A 27,548-nucleotide genomic window follows, 5' to 3' on the forward strand; every position below is an offset into this window, starting at 1 on the left:
TATACTTATTATTCAGTAGATACCTATATAATATCCATGTCATTTTAGTGCGACTATAAATTATAATATTAATCTTTCGAACTATAGATGTATACATATACTACAGAGTTGGAAGAATCGAGAGAGATAATATTATTAATTATTATATAGGTACAACTAAGTACGAGGCCATTTTTAGGTTTATTTTTATATACCTACCCATTTATAATTATATAATTACTAATTAGTCGTATATTTGCAATATACGCGAAACAACTAATCGCTAATAATAATATTATAGGTATAGGCGGGTATAATATTATAATATTACGTATTAAAAAAAAACAAACATAGTATGGTATAGGTTCAAAACTTTTACTATCATATCATACACTATAACATAATATTGGATGCGGATATTCAATACGGTGATTTAATGATATACATTATACATATTAATATATTATACATAAATAATATGGTTTTTGAACTTGAACGCTACTTCAGCCACCTCAGGTGATCCTAATGAAAGCATACTATATTATATCTAACTCGTCTATCCGTATAAGTGTATAGGAGGTGTACACAAACTATTCGTCCTTGCTGTAATAAATACACAAATATGAATATTGTATTGGCAGCGATCAGAAGGTTTCCCTCGCACGTGCAAATTTACATCGTCTGACGAACAACAAGCATGCAAGCGCACAATAATGGACATAAACGCATAACGTACATACATTTCAGACCCAAACAAGCCAAACATACAAAATATACTCAACCTATTTGTATCATGTAATAATTTTACATTTAAGTACCTATATCAATTTTGATTTTTAAGTTTTAATTTATAGGTACCTTATAATTTTAAAATATTTAGATTTGTAAACCATTTAAAGAGTCTCTTTTATCGCTGTATGTGTGTATGCAATAGAAACTTCTCTTTTTTTTAACAATAACTTCGAGTTTTTACTATGAACTGCTAAGGAAATAGTTTTTGTCTTAAATAATCAATAGTCATATACATTTGTTTTCTCTTTAAAATTTTTGATGTTATTTTGAAAATTATACAATACAACTGTCACAAATTGTCACTTATCTGTATGGTCTACATAAACAAAAACAATGTATAGGTACTGTACTAAATATAATTAGTACTATAAAGTATGAGCATAATACTATATGATAGTGTAAATAGTAAAATTATAATACATACCTTAAACCCCTTAAACCAATTAAACCTATTTATCAACACCACGTCTATAGATACTATACTATAGTATATTAGTATCTATAGCCGTGATCACTAATCAACACCGATACATAATATTATAATGGTAATCTCAAATGTTGATCGAATAGACTTCTACACCCAGCAGCGATGGCCACTTCATCGTCAATAGGTTTACTTACTATAATTAAGATTCTAAGCTATTTAAGTTTTGTTAAATTCAAACTAATACTTATACTACAGTGTACATAATATTATGCATATTGTAAGCTAAAAGATAAGTACCTAACACATATTATGTATAATAATTACAAAATGGTATTTCCTCATATGTTTCATGGACTATATAAATATATAATACAGTTCTTATTTCTATTACACCTATGTATATTATAATATATTATAATATTATTATAACACTTGCACGCTGTTCGTATATATAGTGCGCCTATACGTCTATAGGCTACATAGCATATAGTATAAATAGTAGTTATTGTAGGTATATATTTGTACCTATAACTTCGTAACTACAATACTATATAATCAATGTAGACTACATTGTATAGAAGATAACACAGTTATGGTTTAACCGATGTCTCACCAATATAATTTTAGCAGTTATTTATTTTTATTTTTTTCAATCGTATTGCATGTACGATTGGAAAATCATTGCGGCAACTCATCGTTATAACTTACAACCAGCTATGATATTATTATGTATATATTTAATATATATTAGCATACCTACCCACATATCGATATATATGTACGTGATACGTCATAGGTATTTAATTCCGCTTTCGTTGGAAAGAAGTCACGGACACCTCTTCTTATGTTATAATATGTATGTTTAATAGGTACGTGGAAGCTGGAAGTATGTTGTGACTCCATTGCCATGAAAATATAATATGTAATTGGGTAATGGGTGTATAACGATAACGATAACGATACTACAAAATCGTGATATCGTACGTTTTTTCTCCTTTAACCGCTTTTATTTCGAGTACCGTTTGGAAAATCTAAAAATGACCTCTCTTAAGTACCAGTTCAAAAACATTACCTTTCAGAAAATATGCTACACTTGTACTTTTGAGCAAATTTAGGGGAAGAAAAAGTGTTTACAGAATAAAAAAGAAAAACATCATTGTAAAACCAATACATTCCTCGCTCCGCTCAAAACCTAAAATTTATTTAAAATTATAATGTTTATCATCCTAACAGTCACAGTGGACTATTGAATTTTTGAAAAACATAACAATTCTTTATAAATTAAAATATTTATTAGTAAACATTCACTGAAAGTTATAAAAATATACCTAACTATCCTTTTATTTTTTATTTTTTTCATAGTGTTTTTTAAGCTCGTGAAGTTCCATAATTCTCTATGCCAAATAATAATTAAAGATTTTAATTTAAACTATTATATTTTATAATACCAGTGTGCATAATGACGTTTATTTTTAACTATACTGAATATTCGGTTCATAGATCTCCAGCCCCCTTTCTGACCGTGAATCATTCTAGGTATAGGTACAGCACTGTATTGTATTATGCGCGTGTTGATTTATGATAATTTTAAAAGTGCAACAAACCAGCAACGCATGTTGACCGTCCGGTATAGTAATAATAATAATATATAAATCGAAGAACCGATACAAAAACGTACAAATTAAAAATCTAGATCTGGGTTAACACTACTAATAATACGGCACGGTGTTGCGCAACCGCCGCGCGCGCGTAAAGGCGGACGCCGGCACTCCGCCCAACAAATAACCTACATTTTACGATATGTTAACGGCGCACATTATTGTGCACGCGCTGTATATATGTACAATACCATACAGCCATTGTACTTTAACCGGCATGTATACCTATAATATTATCATATTAAACGTCGCGATTGTACGCGAGTACCTACGATTTTGTTTGCGATTGTCTACCCTAAGCGGACAGATGAGCGTCGCACCCACGCACGGGCACCTATCTTTATGACGCACACTATCTAGGTAACCTATATTATACCTATACAATACCAAATGTACACGTCCTAGTCAGAACCACCGCGGACGATATACCTGGCGAAGGATGAAGTGGAAATAGGGGGTTTCGTAATTTTTGATTTTTTCAAAATCCTTTTCTCTTTGTTTTCAACGGATTCTGTATGGTTAAACGTGTAACAATTATAGTATGGGATAAAACGCGACTAAACGCAACGCATCGTCTTCATCTCGCGATGTTATATCACCGTGACCCGTGGGTATTATGTATATAGGAACCTCCTACCTACGTACCTATATATTAAATGGTACCGCTTGAGAAGACTGACGAAATGCTTCTTCTACAGCACTACTACCTCATCGAATGATATAATTATACATTTAAATACGGTATCCGGTGATGGAAAAAACAGAAGTCGATGTATAGGACAAGAACACAAACGATATTATGAATATTGTTGACTGAAATTATATGGGTAGATAAATAGCAATGAAATAATTTTTAAAAATTATATATAATATGATTTACTCTATACGTCTCTACCCAGTGCTCGATTTGGGGGAGGACGCAGGGGGACGGAGTACCCCAACTAATTTTTCAGAAATTTAAGCGTACCTCTACTTATATTTATAAAGGGAACGTACGGAACGCTGGTACGCTGCATCATTTTGTTGCATCATAATTTTGACCATTTATTTATTTTTGATAATTTATGGAACTATTTAAATAAGTAATTAATGGATTGTTTTTTATTAAGTTACTTTTAAGTTTGTTGTTACATTTAATAAGGTATAACTATAATATACAATATAATATTTACAGTAATTTTTTTTTGTAATTGATAATTTATAAATATTTTTTATATATTTAAAGAGAGGGAATAAGGGGTGTGGGGACGTAGCCCCCACGGCTCAGTTATGATTAAAAAGTAATGGGGACGCTCTTTTTTTTAAAAGTTTACAGAGTCCCCCTACTTTAATTTTGCCAAGTCGAGCATTGTCTCTACCGACTACCATAACCACCCAACCGACTTTAATCACGGTAAGGGCAAACAATTTTTTTTTTAATTTTATACTCACTCTACGACGTATGAGTAGACACTTGTATATAATATATGAGTTATGCAAGTAGTGGTTATCATTGTTAATTTGATTTGAATTTGGTTTCAGTTTCCAGCAGCAATTCTGACTTCTAATTAACAACAAATAAGTAATAACAATACATAATTAAGTACATCGGATAAGTGGATGGCGGCGTCTTCTTCCGACGTATTAACTATGTATTGTATTACGATTTACGATGTGTATTATCGCAATAATATCGTCCTTTGAAATCGTATTATAGATAGAAAAAACCATAATCGTTCACGCTTACTTTGTATATAGGTACACTGCATTTCAGCAGCTACTGCAAATACTTCATCTGGGAGTGATAGGAACAGTCTTAGTTTAATTATGCATTATTCGGTCCTCCGCCACCGACCAACCGCCAAGGAATCGCCTAACCTTAACTATGGTATCTAGAAAATTTCAAGAAAAACCATGATGAATTTTTTTTTATATATATATTGTGTGTTGTCATATTGATATACGTGATTATGCATGTTCACACATTAGTCATCGTATTATAAATAAGATCTGCAGCGGGGTCCTTAAATCCTTTTTAAAAATATAATATAATTAATAATTATATAAGTATACCTATTTATTAATTTAAATGTTAATAGGCAATACTATGTTCTAAAAGCTAAAAACTTTAACTTTAATTTTAACTGTATACCGTTATACACAAATAATTTTCACAATGTTATGTATAACTACATGTATTATTGTTATAAGTACAGAGATAAAAAAATAAATACAATTTAAATACTTGCAAAAGAAAAAAATATTAAATTATCTTCATTAAGTTAATCAATATCTTTTTTTATTTACTATAATCAGCATCTTCCTAAATTGTTGATAAGAAATATTTATTTAAAATAGAACAAAATACGCATGCATATTATTTACGGACTCACCTATAAATGTGTAAAATTACCTGCAGTGTATTACAGTGTTACGAATACTGTTTTTTGTTTTAATTTTTTTTTTCGTTTATTAATTACGATATTATTTCAGTAATACCACAAATGGTATTTTTGTTCGACGAAGTTTATCGGGCGTTATACTTTCACTTAACCGACCGGTTTTTGCCGGTGTGCGCGCGGGCGCGCATATATGTCTTATCGATCGTGTAGTTTTACAAATTCCGTATACGTCACACGAATGTGTGGTGATGGTGTAATAAGCGATAAAATATCCGTTTTGTTTTCAATGCCCAACATAGCTATATAATACCTATACATATACGATATACCTAATAATACTCATTCGATCGACGTGTAAAATTTTAATAAACATTAAGACCAACAAATACATTTTTATGCACGTAGAATAACTTAATAACTACCTAAAATAAAAAATAAAGTAAATACTAAGATTTACCTTTAATCTATATTATATGTAAAATTAGGAGATAGATACTTCTACAAAAGCGTTGTCGAGTAAGTAACAACTTAATTTTCTACGTCCAGTGCATATCCTCCTATATTGATTGTTGATACCTATAATAAGTAGATACATGTAATTCATAAATGTTATTTAAGTAGTATATTACCTATATCGCTACATAGTATGTACTCGTAATATTATACGGTTGTGACCAGTGGCAAACAAACTTATATATGTGATGTATGCCTATAAGATATCATAAAGATTATTGTTATTATCATAATAGCTGCAATATTATTATTGGTTAACAGGTTTATATGCCTGAACAAAAAATAAACCTGTGTACACCAAAATTCGGTTTAGACGGGCACTATTATGACGTTCACCAATTTATAATATAAGTAATATAATATTATAAACATGTTTCAACTCTCGTACTTAAATAAAATTATACACGATATTAATTTTTATCCAAAATAAAAACTGAAAGTTTAAGAGTTGTAATATGTGTGAATCTATGGATCTTATACACTATACAGAGTGATTCACCAAGTATGTACACCCTCTAATTGTTTTTCAATGTTACAATACCTATATTCAAGATCTAATTTTTAAAAATGTTTAATATATATTCTAAGGCATATTTTTAATTCAAATTATTGAGACATTTTTAATAGGTACTTAATAAATGTCTTAAGGTGTGATACAAACGTCTGTTTTTTCCTGCTGTAAATTATTTAGCAGATAATTTTTTATTTACGAAAGATATTAAATCTATAATAATGGATTTGGAATATAAAGGATTAAAGAATTTAAAATGTTCATAGTTTATATTTATCTATTAACATTTGTAATTTTTAAAAATGGTCCTAATAATTAAATAATATAATACAACTGAAAAGCTACTAGTTCAAATATTTTAAATTAGGTCTATTAAAAATCTTTAAAAAAATATTCATTTAACAATTCACAGTAAAAAACGAATAATAGAATACTCTTTGTAGGTAGTGCAAAAAATCTCAAGAATGTCAAAATAAGGTTTTTAAGTATCTGGCTAATTTAATAATTTCATTACTAAATTGAAAAATGGAAGTAAACATTCTTGGTAAATCACACTACATTTATATATTATATATATATAATAACACGGTATAATTATCACTAATTTATCACTAACCTCGCCTCTATACATTAGGATTACAGCAGAAAACGCAAAAAACGGAACACCGACCGTTATTATTCTTATTCGTATGTTTTCACTGAGATTAAGTGCAATTATTTATCATAGTATTGTGGTATAATTTTTCATTATTTATATAATTATATAAAATTATAGAAAGTATGTAATATCTATATTTAGACGCATATGAAGGATTTTTTTTTAAATAGGGTGTTTTAATTTAGTATTTAAATAAAACTTAGAGAAGAAGCTATTCTCACATCCATTATGGAGTCACAAAGTCAGATGAATAAATTATAAAAAATGTTTAACTTTTGAATATTTTAAACAAAATGTGTAAAAAAAATATAATTTATTCTAGCCTAACTTGATATTTACTATAATTATTTATTACTGTTGTAATTAGTAATTACCTACGAATGTGGAAATTATCGTTATTTTATAATGAATAACGCAATAATCGTATGAAATGTTGGTTATAATAATTTATAAAATAGATTTTCAACGAGTAACGTAAAGGTGGCTGCTGAACTAATCGCGGTAGGTACCAGTATAACTAAGCAAACTAATAAAACTTTTTCGGCCATGGATAAGGCTTGCCTATACATACAGTGGAACCTCGATAATTCAAATCTCTATAAGTCGAATTTCCAATAACTTGAAGGAATGCCTTGGACTTTGCCTTTCAGTTATATTTTATATATTTTCTGCAAGTCGAATTTTTGATAACTCAAATATTTTTTCACCTCCAACCGATTTATCCGAGTTATCGAGGTTAGGTTAGGTTAGGTTAGGCTTCACTGTATTATAATATGATGGTTGCCCAACATAGATGATACATTTAAAAATATACCTATTGAAAATTATACAGTTAATTTTTCCTTAATGTGTATACAACTACTCGTATCTTCGTAGTTCGTATATACTAATTTAAAATAGCTATTGATATACAAATTGCTCATATAACTATTACGAAAACGAACTAAAACAAAAAAATAAAAATACCCTTATGGACAAACGGGATGATAATAACTCTTTTTTGTCTACGAAGGGTCTTATGATCTAATGATCTTATTGAACAAATTATAAAATCAAAAATATATTTAAAATAAGATAGTAATAATACTATAACAGTTCTGTTGTGGGTATTCAAGGGTACCAGCGCTACCATTCCAAGACTGGTTGCAATAATAAACGTAGTTTTGCATGTCACGGGGCTGAAAAGTTGTGTACCAATAAATGTTACGCAGTGCAACCTGTAAAAATAAATAAATAATAATAATAATTCATTATTTTTATTTTTAAAAAACCTACGTACTTCATTTTTCAAATTATAAAATTTGAGTTTCATGTACATATCTGGTCTTCATCAATAATTACCTGTGTATTTTATCAATAACGTTAATAACCGGCGAATAACGTTAATTTCCATTTAACATCATTTACCGTAATATATATTTTATATGTATATATATATAAATACTTTTCAGATGCATAGTTGTAGGAAACTTCAAAAAGGTACTTTTAGGTACAAAGATGTGTAAATATAATTTCAAAAAAATGTGTGCAAAGTTGTGTATGAAATATGAATGTAATATTATAACATTAAATTGTTAAAAATTAAAATATAATCTGCTATAATACTAGAGAGACATTTATTTAATATTAGGTCAATATGGAAAACAAATCTTATATATTTTATAAAATTATTTGTGTAAAAATTGCTGATATTTACTATGTGTAATGAATATTTTATCGTAGGTATATAATATGAATAAATAAATATATTAACTAATTTAATAATGTCAATTTAAATTTCAATATACTACCTAAATACCGTTGGCAATTTAAAATGACCTTATTAATGTAGTTACTAAAGTACTAAGAAATAATCAAATAATTATTACAAGAAATCCGACATCACCTGTAATATTCTCCTACCTACTAAAAATAAAAAGAGTACGATTCTGGCATTACGCATTGATATTTTAATATTTTATTACAGCTATATGGTCAATAGTATGTACCAAGTATACATACAATAGTGTAGAACTATTTATAAAAAATTTATAGGTATACAGGGTGATTCACTAAACATACTATAACCTCCCCCAAATTATCCTTAAAGTACCTATGTATTTATTTAAATTCTGATTTATATGAAATGTGTAACTGTAAGTAGATATATTTTCACACCATATATTTTTTTTAACGAGAACTCTAAATCTACATTCATTCAGTGGTACAAAATAAACAACATGAATACCTATTTATAAATATGGTTGCCTGAGTACATCTGTAGTTGAAAATGTATTATTTAATGTATCTATTCAAATTTCGAATTAAGTATTAGCAATAGTCTTTATCCTTAGTAAATCTGAATTTTGTAGCCATGAAGATACTTACATAAATATTGTTGGTCACAATTTATATATTGCATGTTTACCTATACCAAAATATCATGCATAATTTGTGCATCAGCACATATCGAAAAATAAAAGAATATAATATGTAATTTTTAAATCTGCGTAAGTTGCCCACTACATACTAAAAAAATATAAAACCAAATACTGTTTGAACATGAAAATCTGAAAATTATTATAATTCACATAATATAATAATAGTATCTATACACCTACGCCTACCCATATATTATACAATAACGTCACGATAACTCGAATTTTAAAGGAGGAAAAAATTAATTCGATTTATGTATATTTCGAATTAAAAATAGTGCATTGAGTGTATAGGAATTCCCTAGGATAAAAAAAAATTTGAGCTAACGAGACTCGACTGTATAATTAAATACAAATTAGTTTATTCAATTAATTTTTAAGTAATAACAGTCATATTTTTATTATAAATTATAAATTATAATAGGTACAATAGGTACATATTACAAAAAATAAATCTATACGCATACTCTTCAGTTATTTAAATATATAATCTTGTCACTGTAATATTATACATTTATATTTTGAAATAGAAATTAGGCCCTACTTAATATTTTAAAATAGATTATTGATTGAGCGTCAAATTTCAAGCTGTAAGTTAATAAAATACTTGCATTCTTGATGTACTCCTAATCTCTTCCAGTTCTATTGTTAAAATGTTAAATATCATGATGTACAAAAGATATATGATATTTTGACGTAAAGTAAACGGACAATGCACTGTAAACAATATACATAATTCAAAAATTCAATATGCGCAATTGAATTCAAATAAAAAAAAAAAATCGAAATGAACAATCTGATGCAGTGATGCGTCAACAATTTACGATTAGAGGTAGGTAAATATATAAACTAATTCAAGTCATCCAAAATATGAGTTAAATAATCAATTAGGGTTGCAAATATTAATTATTAATTACAATTTTAATTTAATCCCATCTAGTTATCAGTCTTGTATTTTAAAATTGCATTAACTGAATATTTTGGCATTACAAGCATTATTGCATGAAATGCGCACATTGGACATAATTGTTTACGTATTAAAATGTTAAAGCATACCTATATTCTGCAGGATACGCAATGTTAAATTGGAACAAGAGGTTAAAATATAAAACCTAACCTTTATTTTCAGTTCAGTTCAGTTCAAAAAAAAAAATAAGTTATCAATTCAAAGTTCTTTAATAATAACTAAAAAAAAAATATAGAATAGCGGAACACTTATGCAACATAAGTTTTTGACAAAACCGAATTTTTTCATTCAACTCAAAAATGAATAATCGTAAAATTGAAATTTTCACTAAATATTTATATTAGCATCAAACAAGTTCAATATATTTTAAAATTTCATCTTACCTTTTAGTTTTTTTTTATCAATAAACGTAAATAATTTTAATTTTAATAATAATAGTTTTGACATAGTAATACAAGATTCCTCGAAAGTAGATGAAATTAAACATTTTTTCGAACTAAAAAGGTTCTAGTTATTTTGTTGGTATTCGACAAATATTAATTGAAAGGTCTTGAAACTTATCACAATTAATTTTATTATTTTCTAAACATAATTTTAAATTGTCAAAACATTAAAATTATATACCTAATTTATTCCTTACACTTTGTTTCCTTAGATACTTATCTACGTACTTTAAATTGAAACAATATGTTTACATAGAAATAATAATAAATACATGTATGAATTCATAGATTGACCTAACCTAACCTGCTTACCCTCGCTTATTTGTCAAAACTATACAAGGGATACGACATAAAACATAATATTAGGTGCCAAACTTTCTCTAAATCAGGCCCAGCTGGTTTCTATTGCATGGAATCGATTCACATGAACGACATACCAGTTATATGTTATTATTAATATATATTATATACAGAGATTTGTTTTTAAATTTCTAAACGCAATCTGTGATTCAAATTTCAAGTGATTATTTAAAAAAAAATGAACATGACCATAGGCTAATAAGTATAATATAATAATTATTAATTATTATTAAGTTGATGTACCTACCTATATGCATACATACATATATATACCTATATATATATCGAATTTACAGTGTTTAAAATATGTTCAAACAGGGAGTGTTGTCATGAATGCAAAAAATTATAATTTATTTTGAAGAAAATAAATAATGAAACAAAACAATATTACATAACAAGTTCGTCTTATTTTTTATTGGCAGATCGAATATTAAATAGTAGATAAGAAAATTGCATTGTTTTATATTATATATATATATATGCATAATATACATATAATCGAATATTTTTTTAAGTGCCAAATACCTATACTAAGTTATGTAATTATAGGTACGTACTATAACTCCATAAACATTTATTATTTTTATTTTCAATGGAATGTGTAATTAAATTAATTTCATTTGGTTTAGAAATTTAATATATTATATGATCTAATGAAATGCTGCGAATTAGGTAAATATATGTAGACTAAGTATTGCTAACCTTAGGAGTTAGGATCATAAATAATATCCTAAGGCATATACATTAAACAAGGAGAAAATATGACATCATTCGGTCGTGAGTCACAGACACATTATTCTAATTTATAGTTGGTATTTATTATATATACATCAGTTCGTATAATGTATTAAGTATTTCAAGTATATAAACTTCATGATTCGCAGACTTACAGTACAAAGTTGTCAATTTTGTAGAGAGAAGTGGACTGTGCTTAGCATCCACAGTTTTAAAATCTGAACTCTTTAACATTTTAGATTATGAACGGAGTAATGAATGTATTGATTGAATTTGATTCATTTGATTCTACAAATTACAATGTGTGACACCATAACTTGTCGAAATAATGTTTCAATTTAAAACTTCAGAAGAGGTTTCCAGTAGCAAATTGAATATCCTTAATGTATGATACAGGTCGAAAGTAAGAAGTTTTGATAAGTTTTCAAAAAAATCAGGAAAACGCACAAAACAAGTGATAGAAAAACGGAAATGATAAACTCAAAATCAGTTTTCGACAAAATCGATTTTTTTTTATATAGATGCAACTCAAAAATGAATCACTTAATATTTGAATGCCTAAAAAAACTTACAAATGTAATACAAGATTTCCATAAGTTTGACTTACAATAATTATAAACGAAGTTGAGCGTTCGCCAATTAAAAAAATTTTATTAAAAGTAAATTTTTACGAAATGAAAAATTCACTCGTAAAATAACGATTTACTATCAAATAATTTTAGATTTTTGTTATAGTTAAAAATTACTAGTCGTAGAAACTTGAAAAATACCACAGTTTTTTAAATTGACATTTTCTATATATAATTTAATTTTAAGATATCCAAGTCATTAAAATATATACCACCTTTTTACCACCCAGTAGAAAAAATATTATATCCTAGGCTGACAAATTATCTGCGTTCAGAATCGTTTTTCGTATCCAATGATATCTATCATTGCATTTAAATTTAATACACTTATTAAAGTTACCTACTCTATGTCCGAGGTCCACTCGATACCTACTGTACAGCAGAGCGTTACTCACTTGACCACCTTTTTTATATTAATGTTAACAAAAAACAGTTTGTGTTAATTATAAAAATTCATTACTAACCAACAAAGAATAAACCATGTAGCCGTGTGGCCAGTTATTTAAGTATACTAGCTGTATACTCAAATACTCAACAACGGTCAAACGTTTCTTTTCTACCTTACAAAAAAACTACGAAATTGACTATTTTCATTCGAGTTTCAATAGACAAAGAGAGATTATTTTCATTATTTTGATACTATTTAAGAAGATATCATACCACCATGTATTGTTTTCGTCTTATACGACATAGACATAAAATGTGCTTACATAGTCTGAATAGAACTCGCTCAATTTTGGTTTTAGAGTATTATACTTATTATAAAATTGAATTGTGACAATATTTCTGAATGTAAACACACTGCGTTTTTTCCATTATTCCCAATATAACGTTTATCATATCGTTTAAAATTAACAAAAATGTCAATATTTTAAATCATCTTTAACTTTTTAATAATCGTGTAATTTATGACCATCACAAGACTCACTAATAACTCATGGGGGTTATCTACGCCTTCCCTTCCCTAAAATTTTTGTATAGTTAACTAATTAAATTTATGAGACTAAATTAATTATAATAGTTTAATACATTTCCCTATATAATATAATAACTATAATATAACTTATAAATATTATATTATATAATAATATAATGGTGGCAATCGTGCAAGTACGTATGAATTTTATTGGCATTTGCTAAGTATAATAAATACATCACAAACGATTTATCGACAGATTACAATAACTTATTGATAGTACCTGTATTGCCGGTTTTAGTGTTTTTACAATGACATGATTGATGATATTCTTGATGGTCTGCATTGTTAATACATTTAACCCGAAGAATATTACTGTATTTCAATAACTAATCCTTTCCTCGTTGACAAAGTTTAGCAATCATAAAAATACAATTTATTCACTGCACAAGTTATTATTAAAATTTTAAAATATGTATTCAATTTGAAATAGAACCATCGACCAAATAACTATTAAAATGTATATTTCTGGATTTAAAAGTATTGCCAATAGAAACTAAATCATGGAAAAGAAAACAAATGACAAACTAGAAAAAGACAGTCTGAATTCAGTTTTTGAGGCATAGGTAATATACTAAAAAGTCTAAATATAACTGATTTTTTATTACAAATTTATACTTACTTTTGAGTTACTTTATCAGTTTTGACTTCAACATCTGAAATTCAGAACGCATGTTTTCTACCATTAACTACAGTATCTATAACCATGTTTAAAGTTAAAACTGATTAAAACAAGAACGACTTACTCTTACACACGGACTAAAATCTTAGTATCTTAGTCCGTGCCACGGTCTTACATGAAAATTGAAAAGACACCAGGACAAATTTCAAATCGATCAAGATAATGTAATCGATCGCAGGACTTTATACTATACGTCTAAAAAAATTTAATTCGAAATTGTATATGAATTGATCACAAATTTAGAGCATAACCTTATCAAAATATTTCTTATATAACATATAACATAAATATTTTTTTTTCAAGTTCTTTTTATATTATGAAAATAAATGATTTATTTTTAACCACCCTGCCCTTCACCACTAAAAATTGTTTACAGCTACGACCTTGTTTGTATAATATATATGCATACTACATTAAAATTTATTTTTAAAGTTTTCCTCCCCAAATTATGTTGTGCCACTTTAAACCTTAATCTTATGTAGTTATGTGGTATAACTAAATAAGGCAACAATTGTACATGGTTGAATAAAATGCCTAATGTTAAAAACCATTTTTTCTTTATACAATTAACACTTAATTACTTTACAAGAATAATACTTACTGGTATAATACTAATATTTTCAATGTGTTAACAACACATTTTTGGATTAATATTGCCCTATTATTAAAGATAAATTATTGAACTCTTTAAACTTTTGATCACCTAATTTTTTTTAAATATTCTTGAAAAGTTTGAAATATTTGAATATTTTACAACAAATTAGTTTTTAATTTTTGATAAAATATGTTAAACCATTAAAACTCTTGAACTTTAAGTAAAAGTTTATTTTAGTGCTATTATACTCATACATTACAATATGTAAGATTAAATTTTTAAAAGTTAGAAAATTTGAATTAGATTCAATTTTAAGTAGAGATCATGAAAACTTAAGTTCAACTTATCCTTAATTATTTATAATAACTGCAATATATTTTTGTTTTATAGTATAATCATTTGTTTATTTGTTTTTGAAAAAAATATTACCATAAAAATAATTATTTTGGACTGTGATATCTAAAAAAAATATGTTTAATATGTATGTTGTAAAATATATTAAATATTAATTATAATTAAAATTATTTTTAAAACTAAAATTTATAAAGAAAATCATATTTTACTTAAATATTAAATCTAATTACATATTTAAGTAGAATAGTATAAAACTATAATAAAGTTTAATAGTAAAACCAAGAATTGAAATAGTACTAAAAATTATTTTTTGTTAACAAACTCATGTATAATACACAAAAACTTTAGTTTTAACATATAAATAATAATGAATAATGCAGTTTTATTATTATTAGTATAATTACATGTATTTTTTTTATTGACCAATACATTATTTTTAATACATTATTATTAATTTTTTTAAAACTATCTTACATTTTTTAATGACTCTTTCATTAAGTTTATAGCGTTGAAATCTTCTTTGACTACAGTTTGCATTTCGGATATCATTGTTTGTTGAAGTTCCAAAAACTATACATACAATTGTTATTTCATTAATTATAATTTTTATAATATACAATTATAAATTGTAAATAAAATATTTTTGTGCAAAAAAAATTTATTATATTTTACACTTACATGTTTAATTTCTTCAGCTACTTGTGGAATACAACCTGAATTACCTTTCGAATCTTCTGATAATTCTGAATTTTTTAATCGAACAAGTGTAGCAATTTCAGTTAACTTTCCCTTAAAACCATAATTTAAATTAATAAATAAACTTCAAAAACAAATCACTGATTATATAATGTATTATACAGATGTACATAAATATCTTTAACATACTTGGAATCTTAATGGTGAATTAATATCGTTGTATAAAATTTCTAATTGATTTTTTATTGTTTCTTCTTCAGGCCTAAGAGCCATTCCTGCATTTAATATTACCATTTGACCTACTAATACTTTAACAATCCTGTGCGTTAATTGGTCCATTTTGTCTGTATATTGTTCAAGCTTAGATTCTACTCTTGTTTTTTTCCTAGCTAACTCTGATAATCGTTCAGAAATACTGTTAAGTGTTAACTTATGTACTGTAACCTGTTCATTATGGCATTTATATTTCCGACATAACTCTGAAAAACCAACAATTGGCACTGGTATGAATACTGCTGAATTTGGATTATCTGCTTGAGCTTGCTTCCAAACTCGTAAATCAATTCCTGTAAAATATAATTTAGACATAATAATAATAAAATTATTAACATACCAATATTAAATTTATAATCAAAATACTAACATAATTTAGAAACATGTCATAGTTTGTCAAAATGTCAAAATTTCATGATAGATTAGATTAATTCTTTTAATTTAATATTAAATGATAAAATCTAGGGTACCACCACATTTCATTAGAAACCAATAAATGTTTACAAAGCTTTGAGCATGTGACTAATATCATAACATTATAGTTTGTCAATTCAAGTTGAAAAAAATATTAAAGTGGTTTGATATAGAAAAATAAAACAATGAGTACACTTAGAATAGGAAAATTATCCAAGTGTAATTTCAAATGACAGATTCAACCTAACTTGCATCTAATACTATACAACCAACAATTATCATACAAAGAATTATAATTAAAATAAATATTTTTGAACAATAAAAATTTTAAATATTAAAATGTATTTTATTAGTATTATTATTTATTGTATTGTATTAATTGTATTTTACTATAATTATGATCAAATTATGCTTTATAGCTTATGCAGTGTATCATTATAATAATAAAATTGTATAATTTATCAGATTCAATGCACTTTTGTAAAATTTAATTTAAAAAAAAAATAGTATATTAAAAAAATATTATGTAAAACAAAATGTACCATCCCTCAATTATAACTTAAAATGAAAATAAATATTAAAAGTACTTTTGAAATATAAAAAAAATATTAAAGGAACTCCATCCTTTTCCAATACAAAAATTGCTCATATCAGTTAAATATATTTTATCAAGTTATAAAACTTTTAAACTTAATCTATTGTGTAATTATTTTGCTTGATGATAACATTTAAAAATACATTATGTATTGCAATAAAATAAAAATTTATTAATAACTAAAAAATTATTACCAGCCGGAGGATTTTCATAATATTCACGTAGATTTTCTTCAGTAAAACCAGTATATGGGAATATATTTTCTATGCCCATATTTGATAATTGCTGCTTGGGAGCTGGTTGCATTAAATAGTTAATTATATCCACATTAGAAATTCGTTTTGTACTTCCTAAAATCACAGTGATTATTATTTGGTTTTCTCTAAATACCGAAATGTAAAGAACATACCGTTTTGAAGTTTTTCCTCTACATATATTAAAGCCATTGATTTTGATTCTGTGTACCATTTTAATGTATCCAAATGTACACTTAAGTTAGGTTTACTTCCTAAAACCGCAAATAAATTTGATGTTAATTGTACTTCTTGTTTTCTAAAAAATAAATAATAATAACAAGTCTAGATTAATAGATAATAAAATAATTGATGTTTTTTTAAATGGTTAATAGTTATATGCATGCCAAAGGAAACTTTAAAACTTCATATTAATAATAACAAAAATAAAAATTTATTATACTTAGTAATGGCACAAATAAAAAGTGATATTTAGTTATTAAAAGGACATCATAATCACTGTGTTATCTCTATAGCTCAACCACAACCATGTTAAACACTTAAGTACTACAAATTTGGCTACCAGAAAAACAACATTTTAGAAGAAGAATTAAAAGAACATCATACCAAAAATCAATAAATATTTCTGTTGGTATAATGATTATTCTTATATCTGTTATCATATATTTGTTTACCTAATGAAAATATTTAGCACATATTGTGATCTCTTATATAAAAGAAATACTATTTATTTTCCTAGTAAAAAAGAAAAAGGTGATTATTTTTTTATTATGCCTAAGGCAAGAATGCTTTTATGAAATTTGGAGATCACATCCCATTCTTTATTTAGTTTTGACCATGTTTGCAATTATACATTAATATTATTAATCATTATTTAACTTATGCACGCCTACAAAAGAGATCCGGAAACATCTATGTTATGCATTGTATCACAGTAATAATCAATACCTTATTAATTTTATTATAATTAAGTTGATGTAAACTAAAATTTCCATTTAACTATAATCACCTTATTTCATCAATTTTTTTGTTAATATTTATTGCCACAAGAGCATCTCTACTTGATGATGTTGGTTTCACACTATATGTAATAGCTTTAAAACGGCATAGGGGGTTTTGAGGAGTATACTCAACAGGTGGCATATTCAACCCATAAAATCCTAAAAATAATAATATAAATAGTCAATAATTATGGCAACAAAAATAATACAGAATTATTTAAGGATTTTACCTTTTCCAGTACCCCAACAAGCTTGCAACAAGTTGAGTTTACAAATAACTTGATCTCTTTCATCTCCAAATAATTTACAATTTACAATTGAATTAATTACTAAATCATTAGCATTAGGAGGGAGTTGTTGTTGCTGTTGTTGTTGTTGTTGTTGTTGTTGTAGTTGTTGTTGTGACTGTTGAGTAGTATTACCTAAAATTAAAAAAATTTAGTCATTTTAAGTATACTTATTTTATACCTTAGATTTAAAAAGAAAAACCCCAAAACTAGAATATAACAATACTCTAGAAAAGATGTTGATTCCTCTATAAGTCGCAGTGGCATTTAGCCATAGGCGTGGATCCAAAGGGGAGCCAAGGACCCATAGCCTCTCCCCCTTGTAGACTCACAATTTCAACACTCGATAAAATGCATTGTTTTACCAACAGCGTTTTTAGGAATATAGTATTCAAGATACCCCCTTCCCCTATAAATATGTTCTGGATCCGCACTTGTTTAACCTCACCCAATTTTTCCCATTGAGTATTATTATTTTATTGAATATAAATAATATTAAGTATTTTATATCAACTCGTTATTTTTATTAGAGACTTATGATAGCTTAGTTTTTTAAGCTTAACTAAGAATATATTTAAAATTGTAATTTATAATATTAACTCATATTAAATATTAAATACATTTAGTCATTTAAAATTAAAATTATGAAAATTACTTTTCTCATTTTATTGCTATACATAAATTTACATTGTTTATCTGATTAGCTTTAACACTATAGATTAAGAATAATCACCTTGACCAAAAGGAGTAGATAAATTGAATGGTGATGGAGTTGCTGCTGTTGTACCAAACGGCTTTGCTCCAAATGATGAACCAAACCCTCCAAATGAAGGAGCTACAGGCATTATATAAATAATTAAAAATAGTTTTTTTTATCTTAATAAAACAATTAATTCAAATTTGATTTACCAACTGATGCAGTAGGTTGTGATTGTCCTAAACCAGAAAAAATTGATTGTGATTGAGTAGCAGTAGCTGCTCCAAATCCAAATGTTGGTGCTGTAGTAGTAGCAGCAGCTCCAAATCCAAATGTTGGTGCTGCACTAGTTGTGGGAGCTCCAAATCCAAAAGAAGGAGCTTGAGAACCTGATGTTGTAGTAGAACCAAATCCAAATGATGGTGCTGAAGATGATGTTGTAGAGGCATACCCTTAAATAATAACTTTTCTTAGCATAATGTCATTATAAGTATTTAATTATTTTAATATTATTCAATTTTAAAGTCAGTTCAAAATTAGTATCATATGTAACTTTTAAAGATGTAACAGTCAGTATACTTTCCACTAATTTTATAATTTTACAATACATTTAATTCTTACGTATTAACATTTATTTTTTTTTATTTACATACTTCTAAATAAAATAAAATCTCATACCTGTATCAATATTTAACTTGTAAACATTTAATAGTAACAAATTTGTATTATTACATTAAAATAACTTTTCAATGTACACATAAATATTATAGGTACAACAAAATCAAAATTTTAAAAATAATGCATTTTTTAAGTAGGTATATAGTAATTTAAATTAAATCAAATAGTACCTCTATCATTTAATCATAAGAAAAATATCTCATTTTAATACTTTAAGCTATAATCATTACCAAATGGACTAGCCGTAGTTTGAGTATTCACTCCAAAGCTGGAAGACGTAGGTGCGTTAAAACCGAAACCTGTCATTCTTAAACTACGTAACTATTGAGTTTCCGTTTCAACAAAATGCAATTGCAACTGTCAATCACTGATCACATTCGAACGTTAATAAGAGAAAAAAAATAATAACAAGAATTGTAAATTATAATTAATATAATTTGTAGTTTAAATCTTTCTAATCAATTTACCAAAATATCTTTCAATAATCTTAACGTCCTAACACTTAAACAAATTAAACACTCTAAATATTTATTTTAAGATGATCCATCAAACTATCAAAGTTGAAACTTGAAAATAACGCATTTAGGCATTATCGTTATTATAGTTATCATCTTTGTTGTATACTGTCTGGCATAGTGGCATGAAAATGAACATTAGATTATTAGAATGAAGTTGGGTACACTTATAACCTCAAATTAAAAAAATATATTATTATTATCATTCGTCAATTCGTCATCGATAACGAAATAATAAAGAATGTAAATAGGTATGTCATAATATTATTTAATATTAATATAGGTATTTAATATTAATAATATTATAAGTCTATGAAATATGTAATCTGATCGGCTCTTTGATTTTTCTATAAAAATATTCTAAAACTTCAGTGTTCTGTAGTTCCTAACCTAACCTTCTGAGTTCGGCAATCACCAGTTCGGACTGTTAGGGGTTGGAAGGAAGATATTCCTTGTATGCCTCCTTTAAGACCGTTGAAGCTTGGAATACACTTAACACCACGGTCTATCAAAATCAAAGGGCTTAAAATCGCGACTTAAAGTATGAACATTATGACTCCAGACCACAGAATTGATCATCTATTTCGTGGCCGAACTGTGTACTTTAACATTCATGACATCTATATAATATTATCTAGGTACCTTAATTTATTGGGAATAATATTTTTATCAGATTAATGATTTTTGTATGCTCATCAATGTATAAGAGTAATATTTTACAGTCAATTCATCATGCTTGAACGTTATCCCTCATAAACCTATAATGTTATAAATTATTAATTAATAACTATTTTAGTTTATAACTTAATGGATATAGTCCTTAAAATATTATTTTTAACCATGATTATTGTATACATTTTAAACCTATGGACCGAATACCGACGAGCCTGTATATTTAAGAATAAGTCTATCTAAGAACATAATATGAAAATTGTATTTTCTGACTACCGCCTAATTTTAAATAAAGCGGAAATAAGTAATCAAAATTGCTTCATTTACTTAGGTGAAAATATAAAAACTTTTCAAAACACTAGAAGTTTTTATTAATTTGTTACTTATTTGACAAAAATCCAACATGAATATTTTATTGTCGATTATCATCTATCAGTTATTATATTTCTTCAAAATACTTTAAAATAGTTTTTTAAATAAAAAGTTATAAAATAAAAATAATATAATTATTAGAAAATTCAAAATGTACTTCAATTTACAATAACATACAATTGAAGTCATAGGCGGAGATTGGGGGGGCTTAGCCCCCCCCCCCAAAAATATCGAAAGCCCCCCCAAAATTATCAAACATTTTTCATAGTATATAATATTAAAAAAGGTACTTATTTTACAACGATTGACAAAATCTTGGAACTTTACAAAATAATATTTTTTTCCCGAAATGTTGTCAAAATAAATGTCAATATAATAATTATTATACCATAAAAATACTAAAATTTGAAGAAAGTCAACTTTTTATTGATCATTATCAAGTAAATCTTCAGTTTTTATTTATAGTATAGTATTATATTATAAATTAATAATTTTTAAAGTGCATAATATTATATAGTTAGTAATTCATATTTAGTAATTTTGTAATTTAGTAATTTAGTAGTTGATGCATACTGAAGAGTGAAGGTATGATAGATAATAGAGTGGGGTGTGGGGGCGAAGCCCCCACGTCTTACTTTGCAAAGCAACATTTAAGCCCCCCCTCAAATTTGATCAAATCTCCGCCTATGATTGAAGTACTCTCTGTTCCTGTCTAGTGTCTAGTGAAAATATTTTTAATTTGTGCACATAATGTATAATTACGTGGTTCGAGATATTTGAACCATGAACATATATTAAGATTTGAACTATTTTATCTTTGTGGATCACGCAATATCACATTGTGATTGTGTTATCATTTAAATTTTCTGTATAGCAAGGTGGTATATACACAGAATAAATATATATATAATATTAATTTTAAATAATTTAATAATTTAAAAAATTTTTAAATAATAATTATATAATAAAATAATTTTATATAATATATATATATTTATTCTGTGGTATATATCCACCTTGCTGTATAGTTTTAGCATAGATAATATATTATCTATGAGTTTTAGATCCTCAGCGGAGCGAGGAATGTATTGGTTTTACAATATTTATTCTTTTTTATATTCTGTAAATACTTTTCTCCCCCTAAACTTGCTCAAAAGTACAAGTGTAGCATATTTTCTGAAAGGTAATGTTCTTGAGCTGGTATTTTAGAGAGGTCATTTTTCGATTTTCGAAATGATACTTGAAATAAAAGCGGTTAAAAGAGAAAAAATCTACAACTTCACGATTATAATATAGGTAATATAAAATAATTACGGCTTTGTTTATCACCATAGAAACGAATAAAATTAAATAAAAAAGTTCCTCTCGTCCGCTCAGAATCATTTTTTATCGAATTCAATCATATTGCATTCAAATCGAATACCTACAGACTACAGTAAAATTACACTAACCTGTCCGAGGACCGAAAGGACGATGGACAAACATCCACCACCGAAATGCGTTGTCCTATTTTTTTTTATTTTTAATTTAGTAAAAAGTCAACATCATTTCTGATTACATAATATGAAAAAATGTATTAATCAACCGAAATTGCAAAATGAGATATTATTTTAATATGCTAAAATAATACACATCATATAAATATTTTAACATACCTGTTAGGTTAAGTTAGGATACCTGACTATCCTCAGTACAAAACTAATACAATTTTGGCAAAATAATAATGAAATAACATTTATACAAAAAATTAGAATAACATCTCACTTTTCAAAAAAAGACATTTATCTTATAGTATTTTAGTTATACTAATATTTTAATTAGTATGTTGATTAATCCTGTACGGCTGTACTTTAAAACTTTTACTTTCTAACCAGACATTAAGAAATAATCCAACATAACATGGTTTGATTACAATACAATATTATCTTGAATGAATTAGTCAGTTATTTCAATTGTGGTAAATACTAATTTATTTGTTTATATTAATCCTTTCTTATTATGTTATTTGCTGATGTAACTGAATTAACACATATTTGATTACATTTACATCAAAAATCACCCTAAAAAAAATATATATACTGAAAAACAACTTTTTTCTAAATTTTGTTGTAAATTACTTGTAAACAGAACATAAAATTAACATCAATGATATTTTGAAAATATATACTATATTTTATGAAACAAAAACGATAACAATTAAAAATATTGGCTTATCTTCCTAATACAGTGATAATTTTTTTGGAATGTATAAAATAAATGAATGCAGTATCAAAAATATAAATTTATAACTTGGCACAAATAATTCAATAATGTTATCGATTTAGTGTTTAATAAAAATATTTATAGTTCAGGAATATAAAACTGTTCAGCAAAATCTTCTACTTCTTTTGTAATTTCTTTGACACGGCTAACAAACACTGGATCTGTTGTAAGAGTGGATTTGAAGTTCACTAATTTTGGACCAGATACTTTTTGAGCATCCAATGCCAAGTTCAGACCTTATAAATTATAAATAAATTATACAAAATATAAAAACAAAAATATGTATTTTTAATTAGTACCTTTGTGAATTAATTCAGCAACTTTAATGATATCATTTTCTTTCATTCCTCGTGTAGTAAGAGCTGGTGTACCCAAACGAATACCATAAGGATTCATTGCACTTTTGTCACCAGGAACTAATATTTAAAGATAAATTATTTATGATATTTTAACTTGGCTAAATAAATGTAAAATATATTTCTAGATTAATTACCAGTATTTTTATTGCATACAATCTCTACGGTTTGTAGTGTAAACTCTGCTTTAGAACCTGTTAAATTAATTGGTCGAAGATCAACTAACAACATATGCACATCTGTACCATCAGTAGTTATTTTGTATCCAAGTTGTTTAAGAGATTCAGCTAATTGTCTGCAATTGCTCAAAACTCTTTTTTGATAGTCTTTGAATGTCTGGGTAGTTGCCAAGCGCATAGCAGCTGCTATTCCTGCAATAGCATTATTGTGAGGACCTCCTTGAAATCCTGGGAAAACAGCAGCATTTACTCGGTCTTCCAAATCATACATAACATTTTCACCAGTCTTTGATACTGATTTAACTCCTAAATTAAAAAAATTAATATGTTAATTTATAGTTTTTAAAGTTTGTAAGTCAATAAAATGTATTACAAAATTTACCTTTACGATAAAATATGACTCCAGCTCTAGGACCTCTTAATGTTTTATGAGTAGTAGATGTGACCACATCACAGTATTCAAAAGGTGAAGGAATAACACCAGCAGCTACTAAACCACTAATATGTGACATATCGGCCATTAAGTATGAATCACTAGCCTGAGCTATTGCTTTAAAACGTTTATAGTCCAATGTCCGTGGGTAGGAAGTTACGCCTATAAACAATTGTATAATCTAAATAACATTTTTCTATTCTATATTTTTAGATATTTATTAATACAAACCAGCAATAATAATATCAGGTTTAAAATTCTTTGCAGATTTTTCCAACTCATCATAATCAATTAAACCAGTTTCCATATTTACATGGTATGGTAAAGTTTCAAAAAATATTGATGCTGCAGACAATCTTTTTTTTTGAGCCATTAGACCATGACTGATATGACCACCATCAGGTAAATCCAAGCCTATCAAAATATATTTAAATATTAATTTATTTTCACAACATAACGTCATGATGTACATCATACAGTAGTAAAAACATACATTTCACTTTTAATAATCAAATTTATAATAAGAACTAAAATTAATAGTGTACTTATAAACAAGCCATTTAGACTAGGAAATAGTTGGATTTTTCTATTTTCATAATTTAAAGTTGTTTATTTCTTATATTATGCCATTTGTATATCATTTAATTTAATATTCAAACCAAATTTATTATTTTGCATAAGCTATCACTCTACAACAGAAGTTACATTTTTATTAATGCTTATTATTATGTTAAAGTCAGTGGAGGTAATACATTATGTTCAAAAGGAAAGGGGGCGAAAATAAATCCAACCCTCCCCAACCACAAAATATTTTTAAATACATAGTATATACCAGTTGATCGGGATGATTAAAGACTTAATTTTGGTTTATCATGACAACCTAAGAACACTCTTAGTATCATAAAAGTTTACTACCCCTGCCTCTTAGTATACACATATAATAAGAAAAATATACAAATTCAAATCCCAATTGGGAAGCGATCTACCTATCAACTCCCCCCTCTTATAATTGCCACTGAAGTTGCTTACTATTGTATTTACAAATTGTTCATTAATATTAATATTATTCATAAGCAATTTAACTCTAAAATTTGTTTTTATTTTATACTAAGCTTTTAATTATTCAACTCCTTAAATTGTTAAATTATTAGGTAATAAGAATTTTTTATAGTCAATTTGAAAACTTCAATACTTGTGCATCTTCATAACTCCATGTAATATGTTAATTTTGTATAATAATTGATAGGTAGTTAAATATTACAGAAATATAAATAATAATTTATAATAAAATATTCACCCATTATTCGTCCTTTGTTTCCTCCAATAAGAGCAGTGTAAGCTTCAACATTTGCAGGTGAACCAGAGTATGGCTGTACATTGACACCCCAAAGATTTGGATCCAAAGAAAATGTTTCAAGGCACCTTTTTTGACATAAAACTTCAATCTGGTCAATTACTTGATTACCACCATAATATCTATCAAATAAATAATTATATATTATTTAATAATTTTAAATAAAATGTACCTATTTCAAATACCTTGCACCAGGAAGACCTTCTGAATATTTGTTAGTTAAACAAGACCCTAGACATTGTAAAACCGACACAGAGGTAAAATTTTCTGATGCTATAAGTTCAAGTCCCTTCTTTTGTCGCCGAGACTCTTGACTAACTAAAGCATACAATTCAGGATCAGCTGTCTCCAAAGGAAGACTTAAATTTGGATCATCCAAAAATTTTGTATTAGATTTTGCTTCCATTGTACTAGTTGACATAGTCACTAATCTGAAAAAACAAAGCATGCTTATAACATATTAAGCCTACCAAATTAATTTTTTTTTTAAATTAAAAGTATTGTGAAGCAAGAATGAAAGTTATTTTACCAGATAAATCAACAAATTTAAACATTAATTTATAAAATTCCCAATAACTACTATTATACATATATTAAACGACAGTAAAATGTAAGTTCCAAACAACAATACCTAATATAAATAGGTAATTTCTTTTAAAAAACACAAGCAAAATTCTTCTTACTTGTTTTTGAAATGAAGCCGTTGAGCATTAACCAAGGTACGTAATATTGGACGTAAGTACATTTTAATTTTTTTTTTAAGTACCTAAGTAGGTAACTACAATTTTATTTTAAAGACTTGTGATTATTTTAATTGGAACTAAAATGTAACCAGCCAGAGTTCTTGTTCGATATTGTTCAAAGATCAAAGCTAATCTATCACAATACCGAAATATTATAATATGGCTGCAATATTACATTAAATGACATTCAAAGAACATAATACATAATATACAATAATTGGTTTGCTTACCTTTAGCCTTTAGATATCTCACACGTGGGAACGGCACAGAAATAATAAGTGTGTTTGTGGATCTAATAGAAAATCAATCGAGAGGTAAGTACGAATGTTGGAACTGTTTGTAGAGAATGATAATTGGCAATAATAATCCTCCGGCCACCAACTGCAATATTATTATATCAGTGAATATAATAACAAAGTATTGCGTAAGTTAATTAATTCAGAAACAATTTTCCTGATTATTTTAAATTGCTCAGAGCAGTCAGAGCTCAATACAGTTCAAGACGACCAGTAAACAGTGACCGCCGTCCGGATGGATTGTGAAACAACTATCTAACTATATAACTATATAAGATAAAATAACAATAGCTGATAACGAATGGTGCTTTAAAAACGTGGTGCCTTATAATAAAATGTAGTATGTGCACGGAATTATATTCTTCCGCAGTGGTACATATTTATTATTTACTCG

The 27,548-nt window shown here is 26.7% G+C and overlaps 2 protein-coding genes across 5 annotated transcripts; both read right to left on the reverse strand.

Moving 5' to 3' along the window:
- Nucleotides 1-15,404: 15,404 nt before the first annotated feature.
- Nucleotides 15,405-20,586, reverse strand: LOC114130046 (probable nucleoporin Nup54). 2 transcript variants are annotated; one of them, XM_027994933.2, is made up of 11 exons: nt 20,440-20,586; nt 20,203-20,339; nt 19,507-19,746; nt 19,331-19,432; nt 18,541-18,732; nt 18,319-18,469; nt 17,465-17,607; nt 17,250-17,405; nt 15,963-16,339; nt 15,756-15,866; nt 15,405-15,647 (listed from the first exon to the last, which is right to left on the reverse strand). In XM_027994933.2, the coding sequence occupies exons 2-11, from the start codon at nt 20,276-20,278 to the stop codon at nt 15,543-15,545; spliced, it is 1,653 nt and encodes a 550-aa protein (XP_027850734.2). In that variant the 5' UTR covers nt 20,279-20,339; nt 20,440-20,586; the 3' UTR covers nt 15,405-15,542. The 2 variants fall into 2 exon arrangements, with proteins under 2 accessions (XP_027850734.2, XP_050057303.1); XM_050201346.1 differs by having other exon boundaries at nt 20,203-20,584.
- A 3,091-nt stretch (nt 20,587-23,677) lies between these two features.
- Nucleotides 23,678-27,548, reverse strand: LOC114130040 (serine hydroxymethyltransferase). Of its 3 annotated transcripts, none has more exons than XM_027994926.2 (9): nt 27,089-27,548; nt 26,799-26,991; nt 26,301-26,546; nt 26,059-26,237; nt 24,993-25,175; nt 24,711-24,923; nt 24,287-24,634; nt 24,093-24,209; nt 23,678-24,029 (listed from the first exon to the last, which is right to left on the reverse strand). In XM_027994926.2, exons 2-9 carry the CDS (start codon nt 26,858-26,860, stop codon nt 23,872-23,874), a joined length of 1,506 nt encoding a protein of 501 aa, XP_027850727.2. In that variant the 5' UTR covers nt 26,861-26,991; nt 27,089-27,548; the 3' UTR covers nt 23,678-23,871. The 3 variants fall into 3 exon arrangements, with proteins under 3 accessions (XP_027850727.2, XP_027850726.2, XP_027850728.2); XM_027994925.2 differs by having other exon boundaries at nt 26,799-27,021; XM_027994927.2 differs by lacking the exon at nt 26,799-26,991 and having other exon boundaries at nt 27,089-27,547.

The sequence above is a fragment of the Aphis gossypii genome, chromosome 2 (genome assembly GCF_020184175.1).
Source record: "Aphis gossypii isolate Hap1 chromosome 2, ASM2018417v2, whole genome shotgun sequence".
NCBI classification, from domain to species: Eukaryota; Metazoa; Arthropoda; class Insecta; order Hemiptera; family Aphididae; genus Aphis; species Aphis gossypii.